The sequence below is a fragment of the Vulpes vulpes genome, chromosome 8 (assembly GCF_048418805.1).
Source record: "Vulpes vulpes isolate BD-2025 chromosome 8, VulVul3, whole genome shotgun sequence".
Classification (NCBI taxonomy): Eukaryota; Metazoa; Chordata; class Mammalia; order Carnivora; family Canidae; genus Vulpes; species Vulpes vulpes.
In genome coordinates, this window is record NC_132787.1 from 38,054,317 (window position 1) to 38,068,283 (window position 13,967).

General features: G+C 50.8%; 2 protein-coding genes across 5 annotated transcripts in view; one reads left to right on the forward strand and one right to left on the reverse strand.

Moving 5' to 3' along the window:
• Window positions 1-812: 812 nt before the first annotated feature.
• Window positions 813-8,192, reverse strand: LTBR (lymphotoxin beta receptor). The gene is made up of 10 exons (XM_025995369.2): window positions 7,542-8,192; window positions 7,306-7,402; window positions 6,959-7,084; window positions 6,727-6,879; window positions 6,271-6,367; window positions 6,031-6,122; window positions 3,047-3,154; window positions 2,682-2,707; window positions 1,899-2,127; window positions 813-1,734 (listed from the first exon to the last, which is right to left on the reverse strand). Exons 1-10 carry the CDS (start codon window positions 7,635-7,637, stop codon window positions 1,493-1,495), a joined length of 1,266 nt encoding a protein of 421 aa, XP_025851154.1. The 5' UTR covers window positions 7,638-8,192; the 3' UTR covers window positions 813-1,492.
• SCNN1A (sodium channel epithelial 1 subunit alpha) overlaps window positions 6,958-13,967 on the forward strand; it is a 33,770-nt gene continuing 26,760 nt past the window's right edge. For 2 of the 4 annotated variants that reach the window (XM_072766179.1, XM_072766180.1), the window contains exons 1-2: window positions 6,958-7,091; window positions 9,548-9,657. The gene's annotated coding sequence lies outside the window, so the exon portion shown is untranslated. Of the gene's footprint in view, window positions 7,243-9,547; window positions 9,658-13,967 lie in introns of all 4 variants that reach the window. The other 2 variants (XM_072766181.1, XM_072766182.1) reach the window with 2 other exon arrangements.

The window sequence follows — 13,967 nt, forward strand, 5'->3', positions numbered from 1 at the left end:
TTTTATAGCCACACCATCTTGATGAGCCCCAGTGACAGAGTTCTTAACATCAGACCCAGATGGTGGCCTTTTATGGAAGGAGAAGGCGGCTGCCTGTGGCCTTGCTCACAATCCTTCACGTTCAGGTTGTCTCTACCAGGCGGCGAGGCTGATAAATTCTGAGGCCCAAACATTTCCTAATCCTAATCAAAGAGCTTGAGAAGATTTAAAGTTCTTTTTCTGGGGAAAAAAAAAATAAGACAAAAAACAAGTAAACAAGTAAAAATCATAGGTGCCCCTTCTTAGTTGAAGGAGATCGGCCTGGATCGCTTCACTGTCTGAATGTGAGTGTGATCTCTCATATTTTATGTCTGAAGTGCACATCTTTCCCTTTGATCAGCCTTGTGGAAAGAGCATGCTTTCACTTTGCATTGTGGTTGGCGGTGTGAGAGTTGGCCACGACTGAATGCCCACAGGACATGAAGAAGTCTGATTATTTGAGAAAACCAGCCCTTTTTGTTGTTGCTGTTGTTTTTACCTGTTCAGAGTTCTGTAAGGGTGTGGTGTGTGAAGTTTTTATCTAAGAGGCCTCTGGAGCCTGACGGACTGGGTGCCAATCCAGCTTTGCCATTGGCAGCTGAACTGGGCAAGTCATTTGCCCTCTCTGTGGCTCAGTTTCCCCATTTGTTCAACAAGAATAGTAAAAGTCTCTATCCCAGGGAGATGTGGTAAGGATCGCCTAGGTTAATATTGCAAAGGCTTTAGAACACTGGCTGTTACCTTGTCAGCCCTGGAATAGTGTTTTTATGTGAATCCGTAGAAAATAAGTGATCTAGGTCTTATCTCCTCTTTATTTGCATGTGGTTACAATTTATAAATACACTTGCTGTTTTCCTCCCCCTCCAAAACTCTCCCTTCTCCCTAGTAACTGTATCCAAATCCCCAATGTTTAATGACTCCTTTTCTTGTCTGGGAGGAGAGGGGAGGGGTGGTCCTCCACGTAACTCTGTCTTCATGCAAGGGTCTACTTCAGTCCATGTGAAGTGTGGGCTCTCAAAGGGCCTCTGAAGCTGGGGGATGAACACCACGAGTCTGCTGCAGGTCCCACTGATGTCCTTGCAAGTGACCACGTGGCTGGCATCCTTCTGGCGCCACACTGAGAGTTCAGAGTGTCATGATGGGCAGCAGTTAGCATCATATGTCCTGTCCGTGCTGGAAGCTGAGCTGCCACAGCCCCAGCGGGCAGAAGGGTCTGCAATGAAGTCTCAGGCCTGCTCAGATGGTGGCAAGAGTCTGGTAGCAGGTACATGCCCAGCTAGTGGCCAGCCCTGCTCTCGGAGACGCGTCTGAGGCCTGGCCCCTTGGGGTCTGCCTCTCAGGAGCCCTGCCCAGGCCCTCTGTCAATCCCATGTGGGTAGGGCAGCCTCAGGGGTAAGGTGTTCTCGCACCTGCCTTCTCCTGGCTTTTCCCAGACACTAAGAGGCATGGGTGTCAAGTTGGGTCCTTGTCCCTGTTAGAGGGCGTGGCACCCCAGGGTCTCTGTTTCAGCCAGGTGCCAAGCTTTGCCATCCTCCTGGTAGGGTGTAGAGAGCCCAGGAGGGCCAGGGGCACCCTCTTCAGGGGTGGGGTATGGAGGCTCTGGGGAAGCAGGGGGGTCTCCAGGGCCTCGTGCTCCCCCCAGTACTGGCCCATTGTAGATGTAGATGTTGCCAGTCACAGTCACAGACCCGCCGGTGACGTGAATGCCATTGGTACCTGTGGGAGGGAGGCAGAGTGAGAGGGGCTGATGGTGTTTAGTCTTACTCTCCTTAAGTCTTCTCATTTCTGTCTGGCTCACATTCTTCTCCTGCCCACTGTCCCTCCCTTCCCACCTTTCCTTCCCTGCCCCCACTTCTCCCGGCCACCTGCCCTAGGCTTACCGTGGGCCACCTGGCCTTGTTCTGGGAACTCAGGCTCCAGCTCTCTGGCCTGGCTGAGAGGACTCTGCTGCTGTAGCATCTCTTCCTCCAGACTTGGGGGTGCTGGGAGTCTGGCTGAGGCTGAGGCCAAGTCTCCAGAGAAGGGTAGAAGAGGCTTTACCAGGTCCGGGAAATGTGGGTTGACCCTAGGAGGCTCCCAGCTTCCGTCAGCAGTATTTGATTCCTCTCCCTATAGGAGAAAGGCAGAGAACCAACCAATGATGTGGGCCTCAGACCCCCGTCTTTCTTTAATCCCCACACCCCACTCCATGCTTAGGCAACTGTTCTCCTCTATTCCACTTTATGCTCCCTGCCACAGGGCCTTTGCACTCGATGTCCCTCCTCCCGACACTTTCCCCTAGATATTGTGATGGTTGGCTCCCTTATTTCTTCAGCTCTCTGCTCAAATATTAGTTCATCAGAGAGGCCCTCTCTGCCCACTCTAAGAAAAATATACCCCCACCTGTTGCCACTGTCCCCCTACCGTGTTTTATTAGCCACTATCACCTCCTGATTCATTTAACTTTATTCTTGCTCCCCTGGCCTATAACTCTGGGAGGGCAGGTACTTTGTTTCACTCACTGCTATATCCATGGTGCCCAGAATGGTGCCTGGCACATAGTAGGCTCAATCAATCATTAGTTGAATGGATGCTGAAGCCTGCACACTCTTATCCTGCCTACCCCACCCTGTTCACTTATGCCTGCCCGCCCCTCCTTATGCCTCCTCAGCCTTCCCTGTTACCTCTGGACGCCTTTTGAGCAGGGATCCTGTAATAGAAAATGAAATGAGGGTCAGGCCTCCAGTAGGCCTGGGCCGCTGCTGGGGCTTTCACCCTTCACACCCTGCTGTGGCGTTTGCCCCCCACCCTGGGTTCCCAGAAGGAACGAGCTATCATTGTCCTTATTTCCAGCCTCCAAAAGAGGGACGGGGTGGACAGAATGTCCGTGCTGGGGGCGAGCATCTCGAGTCTTCGGGATGTGGATGGGCCGAAGGGTTGGCACTGGGGAAGCTGACTGTTCCTCCCACCCCAAACTCCCTCCCTCATTCAGGTGGGGACAGCCAGCTGGCCAGCCCCACTGCCCTGCTGGTACCCAGCTCCTCCCTACCCAGCTTCCTGCAGAGGGAGGGGTGGTTCTTCCAGGTGCAGGCCAGGACCGTGGTGAGGAAGAGGAAAGAGGCCAGTGGCAGCAGGATAGCCAGCACCATCACAGTTCCTGGGGGGATAGAAGACAGGAGAGCCGTGGTGACATGGGGTGGGAGGTGCAGAGGCAGGAGGGAAGCTAAGGACCGGCTTTCTAGTTCTCTGGGTGACCCAGAGAAAAGGGCAGCACAGCTTTTCCCACCTAGACCCACTGTGGTTCCTAAAGGCAGTTAGAGAAGCTGCCCTTGGGTTACAGAGAAGAGGAGCCAAGTTGGACTTGGGGAGGACCTCCTGGCAGCCAGCAGAAACTCTGTCATGGATGGAGGTTTTTTGGGGGTGGTTCTGGTGGCCTGTGGGTGAGAACAGGAGTGTGCACAGGTGGTTTTCCAGGGCTGGAAGAGGGTTGCTGGGGTGGGTGGCGGGGCAGGAGTGCTGGGGCTTGGGTTTGTAAGCAGACTCAGCACAGGGACAGGTTTCTGTGGAAATGACCATCTTAGAGAGAGGCCACTGTAGGAGCTGGGATTGCCCCTCTGTCTCTGTGGGGGTGTTTATGGGGGTGGGGGAGGAGGGGCTGCAAGGTCTCCATCCTCTTGCTCAGGGCAGGTTCCGGGGCAGGGAGTTGGAAGGGAGGCTGGGAGTTGGGGTTCTCAGGTTCTGGTATGTAGCAGTGGATAATTCCTATCTGTCTGCCTTTCTTTTAAAGATTTAATTTATTTATTCATAAGAGACAGAGAGAGAGGCAGACACAGGCAGAGGGAGAAGCAGGCTCTCTGAAGGGAGCCTGATGTGGGACTCCATCCCAGGGCCCTGGGATCATGACCTGAGCCAAAGGCAGATGCTCAACCACGGAGCCACCCTGAAGCCCTAATTCCTGTCTTTCATAGCAGAGTCTACAGCACCCATTAAGTGTGTCTAGGCAAAGTCAGGAACACTTGGACATGTGCATATTGGGAGCTTGTCCTTCCTGATCCACCTAAATCTGGGGCCTGAGGGAGGGCAGAGTGGGAGGCATGGGAAAAAACTGGACCTGGAGTCAGAGACATCTGGGTCCTGGCCCAAGTGGATGACTATGTAAGTCATTCTACCTCTTGGAGCATCAATTTATTCAAAAATAAAATGAAGGGGTGAGGTACATATGATCTAAAATTCCAGCTCCAGAGTGCCAATTGTATTTGATACATCATTAAAAAGTAACAAAAGGACATGGAAAAAGATTTGATATATTTGAATGAAAAATCAAGTTACAAAATATTCAAATGACTCCACTTCTGGAAAAACAATTAGATGTGTAGACATACATAGAAAAATGTCTGGAGGATATATTAAAAAATATTAAGAGTTGGATAATGGTAAGTGATGATCCTGTGGATGATTTTTAGTTTTGTTTCTCTGACTTTTCTTTTTTCTTTTTTTTCTCTTTTAAAGATCTTTATTATTATAAGAGAGAGAGAGAGTGAGCGAGTGCCAGCAAGAGACTGAGAGAGCATGAGCATGGGGGTGGGGGTGGGGTTGCAGAGGGAGAAGCAGGCTCCCCACTGAGCTTGGGGCTGGATCCCAAGACTCCAGGATCCTGACCTGAGCCTAAGCCAAAGGCAGACAATTAACCAGCTGAGCCACCCAAGCTCCCCATGAATTTTCTAATTTTCTAGAGGTGTGCGGGCTTTCTGGCATGGGGTCTGGAATAAGAAAGAACTGAGAAGAGATCTTCATAATACCAGTTACCACGTGGGTGATCTGGGGCAAGTCACATAAACTCTGCTGAGCCTCCTCCCCTCAGTGAGGATAATAATAGAACTACAGATGACCCTTGAACAACATGGGGGTTAGGAGCACTGACCCGCATGCAGTTGAAAATCCATGTATAACTATTGATTCCCAAAAAGTCTTAACAGCAAATAGTCTACTGTTGGCCATAAGCCCTACCAGTAACATGGTTGAGTAGCACATATTTTGTATGTCATGTATTTGTATACTGTGTTAAAGTGAGAGCAAAGAAAATGTTATTAAGAAAATCATAAGAGAAAATATATTTATAGAACTGTGCTGTATTTATTGAAAAAAAGCCACATGTAAGTGGGCCCGCGCAGTTAAAGCCAGTATTGTCCAAGGGTCAGTTGTACTTTCTAGGGTCATTAAGCAAGATTAAATGAGTTAGTGATTGTCAAGTGCTGGCAGAGTGCCTGACACACTAACTCTCACTACATGAAAGCTATTATTATAAATATTTGGTAATTTAAAAAAGGTAATAAACTTTCTCCCAACAAATAATGTTCACAGTCATTAGAAATATCCCTTAATCATCTGTTAGGCTAGGAAACCAGTAACTTCACAGAAAGAAAAAAACAAAACAAAACAAGAGTCAAATGTGGGATGAACTCTCTCATAATGAAAGTGTGTAATCTAATAAAGAGATTTTCAGGGACACCTGGGTAGCTCAGTGGTTGAGCGTCTACCTTCAGCAAAGGGCGTGATTCTGAGTCTGGGGATTGAGTCTCACATCGGGCTCCCCATGGGGAGCCTGCTTCTCCCTCTGCCTATGTCTCTGGCTCTCCATCACTCATGAATAAATAAATAAAATCTTTAAAAAAAGGAGAGAGAGAGGGAGAGATTTTCAGTCTAGTAAAGTAGATTATATGATAGGGGCATGTCCAAAATGATGACAATGATGTCAGTTACAATCACATATCAGTGTAGGAGTGGTCCTTGGCATGATATTATATGCAACTTACAAGTTCTAATACATAACTTAAAAAGACTGTATGTATTTGTGTATATTAAGCTGGCCTCGGGATACTCCGAGTTTTCTTTAGGGAACTTCTCTGCTTGCCCCAATTCTGAGGGAGAAGGATTCATCTTTTCCCCATTTTCTTAGATGGGAGGAATTAAGGCACCTTCCCACAGTCCTCCCACCCACCCCCTCCATGTGCTCCTCAGGCCCAGGCCCCTCACCTGGCGTCTCAGAGTGCTCTAGTGGATGTCTGCAGCTGGTATCAGACTTGGCAGTGCCTGGAACTGCCTCCACCAGGCCCTGCTCTTCACACCTGTGGAGGATAGAGAGGCCCGACTCAGGTGCACACAGGGCTGGAAGTGGCAAGGCGAGCCCTTGGACGGTGAGCATAGCTGGGGCGGGGGGTGGTCAGCATCTGGGACTTCTGGGGTGGTAGGGGTACGGGGCGGGGGCACACTCACCTTGTGTGGGGCTGGCAGCGGGCCCTGGGGGAGGAGGTATTCTGGAAATGCCCTGCTTTGCAGGGAACACAGTTACTGTTAGCCACCCCGACTTCATCTGGCAAGAGAAAAACAAGGGCCAGCCAGGGTGAGTGGCCAAGGAGAGTCTCTCCATGAGTTTCCTTTGCTCCCACTGGAGGGCCCCTTCCTGCCTGCCTACCTCATTCTAGTCTCCCTCTTGCCCAAGGGGCCTCCCCAGAGCTGAGAGAAAGCTCCTGAGGCATCTGTTCCCAGTTCCAAGTCTCTGCACACCCCTGCTGTGAGCCTTTCACGGGAGTGGGCAGTGAGAGGGGGGCTCTATATACCAACGAGAACTACCTTGGGGCACCCCACAAACCCAGCACTATGCGCCCTGCCCCCTTCAGGATCACGGGGACCCAGCGTCCTCCCTGCCCTCTGGCCACAGGGACCTCTGACCTGTCAGCTCAGCTTCGGTGCCAGGTGGGCAGTCAGAGAGTGGCTCGCAGTGTACACACTCAGTGTCCCAGTGTACGCAGAACATTCCCGGCTGGCAGCGGCACTGGGTTTTCTGTCTGCTGGTGCAAGGCACGGTCTCCTCAAAGCCCAGCACTGGTGGGGAGACAGGAGAGCTCAGCGGAGGGGCTGCATGCCAGGAGATCCCAGCCTCCCCAGGCACAATGCCACTCACTCTGGTCACAGGGGCGGCACAGCTGGCAGATGGAGAGATGGTTCCAGTGCTCGTTGTAGGAATTTTCGGGGCACATGGCACACACTGTGTCCTGGCTGCGGCTGCATTCCACTGAGACGTGTGTGCCTAGAACGTGAGTGGGGCAGCTGGAGTGTCAGGGGAGCAGGGTCCCCCCTCGCCTCTGCTGCCTGCTGGGGGACCCTGTCCTCTCGACAACCGCACATGAAGGATGGCCAGCTGGTTTTCCTGGGAGATGGTGTCTGCCTTCCCTCCAAGGGAGAGAGGTGGGCCGGAGTCCCCTGCAACTCATCTCCCATCCCCGGCTTCCTCTGGCCCTTGCCTCTCACCTGGGGGGCAGCGGGAGCAGCAGACCTGATGCTTGGGCTCGTAGTATTCCTTCTCCCGGTCCTGGCAGGTTTGGTTCTCCGTGTGGTAGGGGAGCTCCTTCGAGGGGAGATGAGGAGCAGGGGCGGATTGTTCAGGGGTCAGCTGGGGAGGGCAGAGGGACTAGAGGGAGGGCTGCCCAGACCCCTCTGCCCCTCCCCAGCCAGCCGCCACCCACCTGCATGGGCCCCTCCCTTACCAGTCGGGCCTGGGATGCTGCCAGGAGACTGCAGAGGCCCACGATGAGTGGCCCCCAGGCCAGGCCGCAGGGGGAGGCGGCCCATGGCAGGCGCATGGCGGCCAGTCGGCCAGTCGGCCAGTCGGCCAGACGGGTGGAGGCCTGGGAGGAAGGTGGGAGGCCTGCAAGTCCTGGGCAGCGGTGGCAGCAACCTCCTGAGCCCAGGGCCTGGGACAGGGCTGGGGCTGACGTGCCCCCGGGGGCCCAGCGGCCGGGCCTGGCCTGGCCTCCAGGGCTCCAGCGCCAGGCTCAGGAAGTGGGAGTGGAGCGAGCCGGCCTTCGGGGCGGGGACAGGGAGCTCTGGGAGCAGAGGCAGCTGTCGCAATCGCAATCGGGGAAGAGGAACAGGCTTGGCTGCCCCGATGCAGGGCGGGAGGGGGCGGCCGGGAAAGCACGTGAGGGCAGCAGGGCCGGAACCGGGCCTCCTCCCTTCTTCGGAAGTCTGGCCTGGAGGGGAGGACCACGGAGCCAGGCTAGGTGGGGAGGGGGCAGCGGAGCCAGTGGGCAAGGCTCAGATGAGCCCTGGAGAGCAGGTCAGAGCTGACTTGGAACAGAGACAGACGGACAAAGCTGTGTCCAGCTGGGTGCCAGATTTGAAAGTGGAAGGGCCTGTGACCCACGGACACAGAGAGTGCGGGGCCCGCGGAGGACCACAGCCAGCCAGCCACGCAGCATCTAGGAAACAGAAGTCCCAAGCTGGCATCCGTCTGGACTCCTGGGGGTTCCTGCCCTGTTGTGTGCTTTTTAAAGATAAGCTACAAAGGAATAACAAGTCAGCTGGCCCTCCCCATCCTTGACCCATCCTGGTGCACACATTAGGGGGCACAGGTCACCTACAAGACACTGCAGAGAGGGCGGCGGCCCCTGATCCCCAGTGCTTAGATGACAGGGAGGAAGGGTAGACCCAGTTCCTGAAGACCAGTAGGGGTGGCTGCGGGGAGCTGGGCAGCCACAGCCCTCCTTCCCAGCTTCCTCACCCAGGAGCCTCTGAATCCCTCTGAACTGGAGGAGGCTGAGATCCCTCCCATCTAGCCCCCTCCCCTCAAGGATGAGAAGACAGAGGCTGAGGGGGGATTTGGCCTTGTCCCTGCCCCCTTTCTTCCCATCATTTCCTTGCAACCCATGAACAGCACCCTCCATGTCCCCTTATGCCAGGCTCTCCAGTCCTCAAGATTCTGTGCTCTTGGCTAGCTCCCATCTGTCCTGGAGGTCCACCAGGGCTCCGAGAAGCACCCCCACCCCAGGCCACACAGCCACCCACCCCAACCCCCAATGCAGTCTGTGACCTATTGTTTTTTGCCTCCCTCCCCACCAGGCTGGGAGCTCTGCAATGACCTGGACTGAATCCTTAAGTCTGGGTCCCTGTGCTTAGCCCAGTCTGGCCCATTCCAAGTGTCCAGTACATAGTTATGGAGTAAATGGTGATGCCTTGTCCACGTCACATAGTCAATGTATGTGGAACCAGCCTAGACTCCAGAGTTCCTGATTCCCAGGTCCTGAGCTCATTCCGGCAATCATGCTGCTTCCTCTTCTGTACTCATCCTTTCAGGAGTTGGTTGATCTGACTGGCTGGACAGCCTCTTGGTGGAGGAGCTGGGAAGTCCTAGTGTAGGAGTGTGTCTGGGGAGGAGGCTCACAACAGAGTGAAGGGCCTCCCTGAGTTTAGGCCTTTTGCTGTCCTCCCCTGGTACAGATCTGTATTGTACTGTAGTCAGATCTGTAGTCTGCGGGCCAGTGTTTATATGAGTGGTCCAGGGCTGCCCAGAAAGGGACGAAATTTCAGAGCTGCATGCACCACTCAGGGCTCCTGCTCTTTCCGGGTCAAGGGAATTGGGGGCTGGGATTGGACTCACCACTGAGCCCTTCAGTGCATGAAGGTGTATGTGTGTGTGTAGGGTCCCTAGAACCTCTTTTCTCTTTTTATTATTTTTTATTTTAAAAATATTTTATTTATTTATTCATGACAGAGGCAGAGACACAGGGCACTCCCTGAGGAGAACCTGATGAGGAACTCGATCCAGAACCCTGGGATCACGACCTGAGCCAAAGGCAGATGCTCAGCCCCTGAGTCACCCAGGTGCCCCTCTTTTTACTTTTTATTACGGAAATTTTCACGTAACATATACCTACACAGAAGGGAAGAAAATAACATTGTGAACTCTAGCTTCGGCTCATGGCCAGTCTTCTCTCTTCCATACAGCCCTCCTCTGTTCTTCTAATCTTTCTTTAATTCTTTGGAAGGAGACCCCAGACATGTATCATTTTCATTTGAAAATATTGCAGGATTTTATTAAAATCCTAGGAACTCCAGTTTTTTTTTAAATTGAGGTATAACTTACAAATAATGAAATGCATAAAGTATGCTAATCTTATATACACAGATTGGTGAATTTTCACTTTTGTAAGTTCTTGCGTATCTCCCTAGAACACTTCTTGCACTTCAAAAGGTTCCTGCTTCACAGGTAAGCACTATCTCAGGTCTTTTTTAAGCCCAGGTGGCTGAACTCCTTCCTGCTGCCAGTCTTATGCTGTCAGTTCACCTTCAAGGACTCTCTGGATCCTAAAGAAGAGTCTTAAGATGTGGACTTTAATCCCCTCTCTGGGCCACTTTTCTTCTTCTTCTTTCTTCTTCTTCTTCTTTTTCTTCTTCTCCTCCTCCTCCTCTCCTTCTCCTTCTCCTTCTCCTTCTCCTTCTCCTTCTCCTTCTCCTTCTTCTCCTTCTCCTTCTCCTTCTTCCTTCTTCTTTGCCAGTCACCTACTGGTTTGCTTGCACATCTGTTCTGTTCTGGATCACTATTGGGAACTACATTTCCCAGATTCCCTTTTCCTCCAGCTTCTGGGTAGGTTCAGCCAATAGGAAGACCCAGGTTCTTTCTCCCCTTTCTCTTTGCTGTGGGACATGGGACATCACCTGTGGTTGGTTGTGCTTCTTCCTTCTTTCCTTTCATAATCCTGTCTCCTCTCAGGGAGCCCCCATTGTTGACTTCCCTTTGAATGGCTCAGGAGGCCTCTGGGTCTATAAGGCTACATGACCCTGCTGGCTTTCCAGCCCTAGAGATAGGATGGACTGGCCTCCTGCTTTGTAGCTTTCTGGGTTGTCTTGCTGTCCCCCGTTGGCTTCTTATCTTCTTCATCACCTGTGTACCAATTTCCTGGGCTAAATTTCTTCCATTTGAAAGACTTGGAGTGTTTCTTGTTTCTAAGCTGGACCATTATTGATAAAGCTTACCAATAAGTAGTTATTATGCCTACCCAATCTCCTCCAGAGGATAAAGGAAACTCACAGGCAGATCCATGAATTCTTTATGGGCAGGGCATTGTCTTGGTTTCTTGTGTTCTTTGCCAGCTTCCTTCAAGTTTTACTGATTTCCATTGGGCAGTACCAGGTGTGGACTAGTGTACCCCATAGATTCCCAGAATGTTTGGGAGTGGGGCTCTTCTCCCAGGCCTACTTTCAAGGGTAGTGGTGAGAGATTTTTCTTCCCAGAGGTCCAGGAAGAATCCCAAAAAGGGGTTGGTGGGAATGGATTCTTTTAGATACTCTCTCTGTTTCCTCTTCCCCACACTGCTCTTAGCCAACTGGTGTCCTTAAAAAGGGCTTGGGAAACACTGAGAGACTTATCATGGGTGAGGGCCTTCCTTCCCCAGTGTGTTGGCATTTTCACTGGTGACCATCCTTTCCAATAATCCCAAGAATTATTGGTAGAGAAATCGGGTCTTGACCCAAAGGAATAAACTTCTTCTTCTTTTTTTTAAGATTTTATTTATTTATTCATGAGAGACACAGAGAGAGAGAGGCAGGGACATAGGTAGAGGGAGAAGCAGGTTCCACGCAGGAAGCCTGATGTGGGACTTGATCCTGGGACTCCAGGATCGTGCCATGAGCCAAAGGCAGATGCTCAACTGCTGAGCCACCCAGGTGTCCCAAGGGGTGAACTTCTAATGGTGAACTTCTAAGTCTCCTGCCAGGAGACTGGAGTAGGAGTGGCAAGGAGGAATTTTCTGGTGCATCCTTTTAGGTTAAGGACACCATATTAAGTCTAGATAGAAGGATCCCTGTTTTCCACGGTGGTCAGTCCAGTGTTGAGAGGCTAATTAGCTCTAAGTAGTGAGAATAGAGAGTTGCATTTAATTGAGTGACTCATTTTTTTATGCTAGAAAGAATAGAGACTGAAATGCAAAAAGTGAAGGAAATGTAGATAAATTAATAGATTACAAATTAATGAGTTGTCAGCGGAAATCAGGATGTTGGATGGAGATGCTTTCTCATAGCCACATCATTCTCTGCCAAAGATAAACTTTGAGTCTGAAGATGTTAATTTTGCTGTCTTCTGCAGAGTAGGTCAACAAACAGTGACCACTGGACAGTGGGCCACCAAGATGAATAAGACTAGCACCTGTTCTCAGAGAACTCAAAGTAAGGCCTGTGCATATGCACGCACATGGATACACACAGGTACACACACACACACACACACACACACACACACATGCCAGGATAATAATAGTATACAGTGATAAGTGCCACCATAGAATTCTCAACAAGGCTTTCTGGGAGTGGAAGAGCATTATTTCCATCATGTCCTGTTCCCCAGAGAGCAAGGAGCAGGAAGACCCTTCCAACTTACAACCCTCATCCCTTTGCAGACCCTCTGTTTTTCTTCTCTCCCTGTTGCCTTTGCACATTTTATGGCAACCCCACAGGGTCAGGGGATGGCTAGTGCTAGGAGGGAAGAAACAGGGAGAGGCTAGGGGAACTTCCAAAACAAGTACAGCAAGGCCCTAGGTCCCCCATGGAACAAGACTCCACTTCTCTGGAAGTCAGGGGAGCAGCACTGAGTGTGGAAAAAGAAGAGGCTCAGCTCTTCATTGGGCCTCACTACTAACTCCTTGTTGTCTGTGGGCAAGTCACTTTGCTTCTCCAGGCCTTGGCTCCCTCCTGTGTTAAGTCAACTGGAAGGGGTCTGTAGGACCATCTGGGCTGGCTCACCTTTCCTCCCCACTGCCATTTCACTTTTTAGATGAGAATATGGGGGCCCTGAGAGATAAAGTTGCTTTTTCAAAGTCACATAGTTTAGGGGTGCCTGGGTGACTCAGTATGTTAAGCATCTGCCTTCAGCTCAGGTCATGATCCTAGGGTCCTGGGATCCTGCTTTATGCTCTCCCTGCCACTCCCCCTGCTTGTGCTCTCTCTCTGTTAAATAAATACATAAAATCTTTAAAAGAAGAAAACCACAAAACAAAGTCTCATAATTTAAAGGCAAAAATGGGAGTTACAGAATACCTATGACATGGTCCCACTTATGAAAAAAAGTGTAAGTTTAAAGAAATACATATAGGTCTATAAAAGCACACAAAAGATCCAGATGGATTATGATGGCTCTCCTTGGGCCGAGGGGTGGGTAAGAAATGGGACAAAGGGGAGCTTTTGTTGGTCTGTATATTTCTGTATTGTTGGAAAGTTGCATCGTGACAACAATGTATTTGGGCATGATTTCTGCACTTTCAAAGATACTATTTAAAATGGAGCCATGAAAAATAAAATAAATAAAATAAAATAAAATAAAATAAAATAAAATAAAATAAAATAAAATAAAATAAAATAGGGATCCCTGGGTGGCGCAGCGGTTCTGCGCCTGCCTTTGGCCCAGGGCGCGATCCTGGAGACCCGGGATCGAATCCCACATCGGGCTCCCGGTGCATGGAGCCTGCTTCTCCCTCTGCCTATGTCTCTGCCTCTCTCTCTCTCTCTCTGTGACTATCATAAATAAACAATAAAAAAATAAAATAAAATAAAATAAAATGGAGCCATGACCGAAGCAGAAGAGCAGGTCTTAGATTTCTATGTTCCTCACAACAACAAACTCGATCTGGCCCATTCCAGATCTAGAAGGACACTTCCTGTAAGCATGCGCTACCTTCCTGTACCTTGACAGCAGTTATAGGGACACCACACGCTCAAGCTCAGCCCAGACCAGGCCTTGCAATTCTTCTTACAGAGCCTTTGAGATTAAGACTGTGTGCTGTGCTTTAAGCTATGGTTGGATTTCAGACACCAGCTAGCTAATACAGAAGACAGGGCAGTGCCTCTGTGAACCTTTCAGATGAAAGGAGCAGGGTGTCATATACCCTATTTGTAGGTAGGATGGTTCCTTGTTTAGGGACCTGGTTCCAGGGAGAATGGAGGTTCTAGGAGTGTCTGGGTCCCATGGGAATGTGAGGGGACGGTGTCAAGAGATTTTCAGAGTCAGGGAGATAACCCAGGACCCAGATTGCTAATGAGCCCATGGACTCTGTGTGTGAACCTCCCTAGCTTTCAAAACCAGGTGCAAGGGGGCTCCAACTCCCCGGGAGTCTCTGGCTGGTTCATCATGGGAAATAAATGGC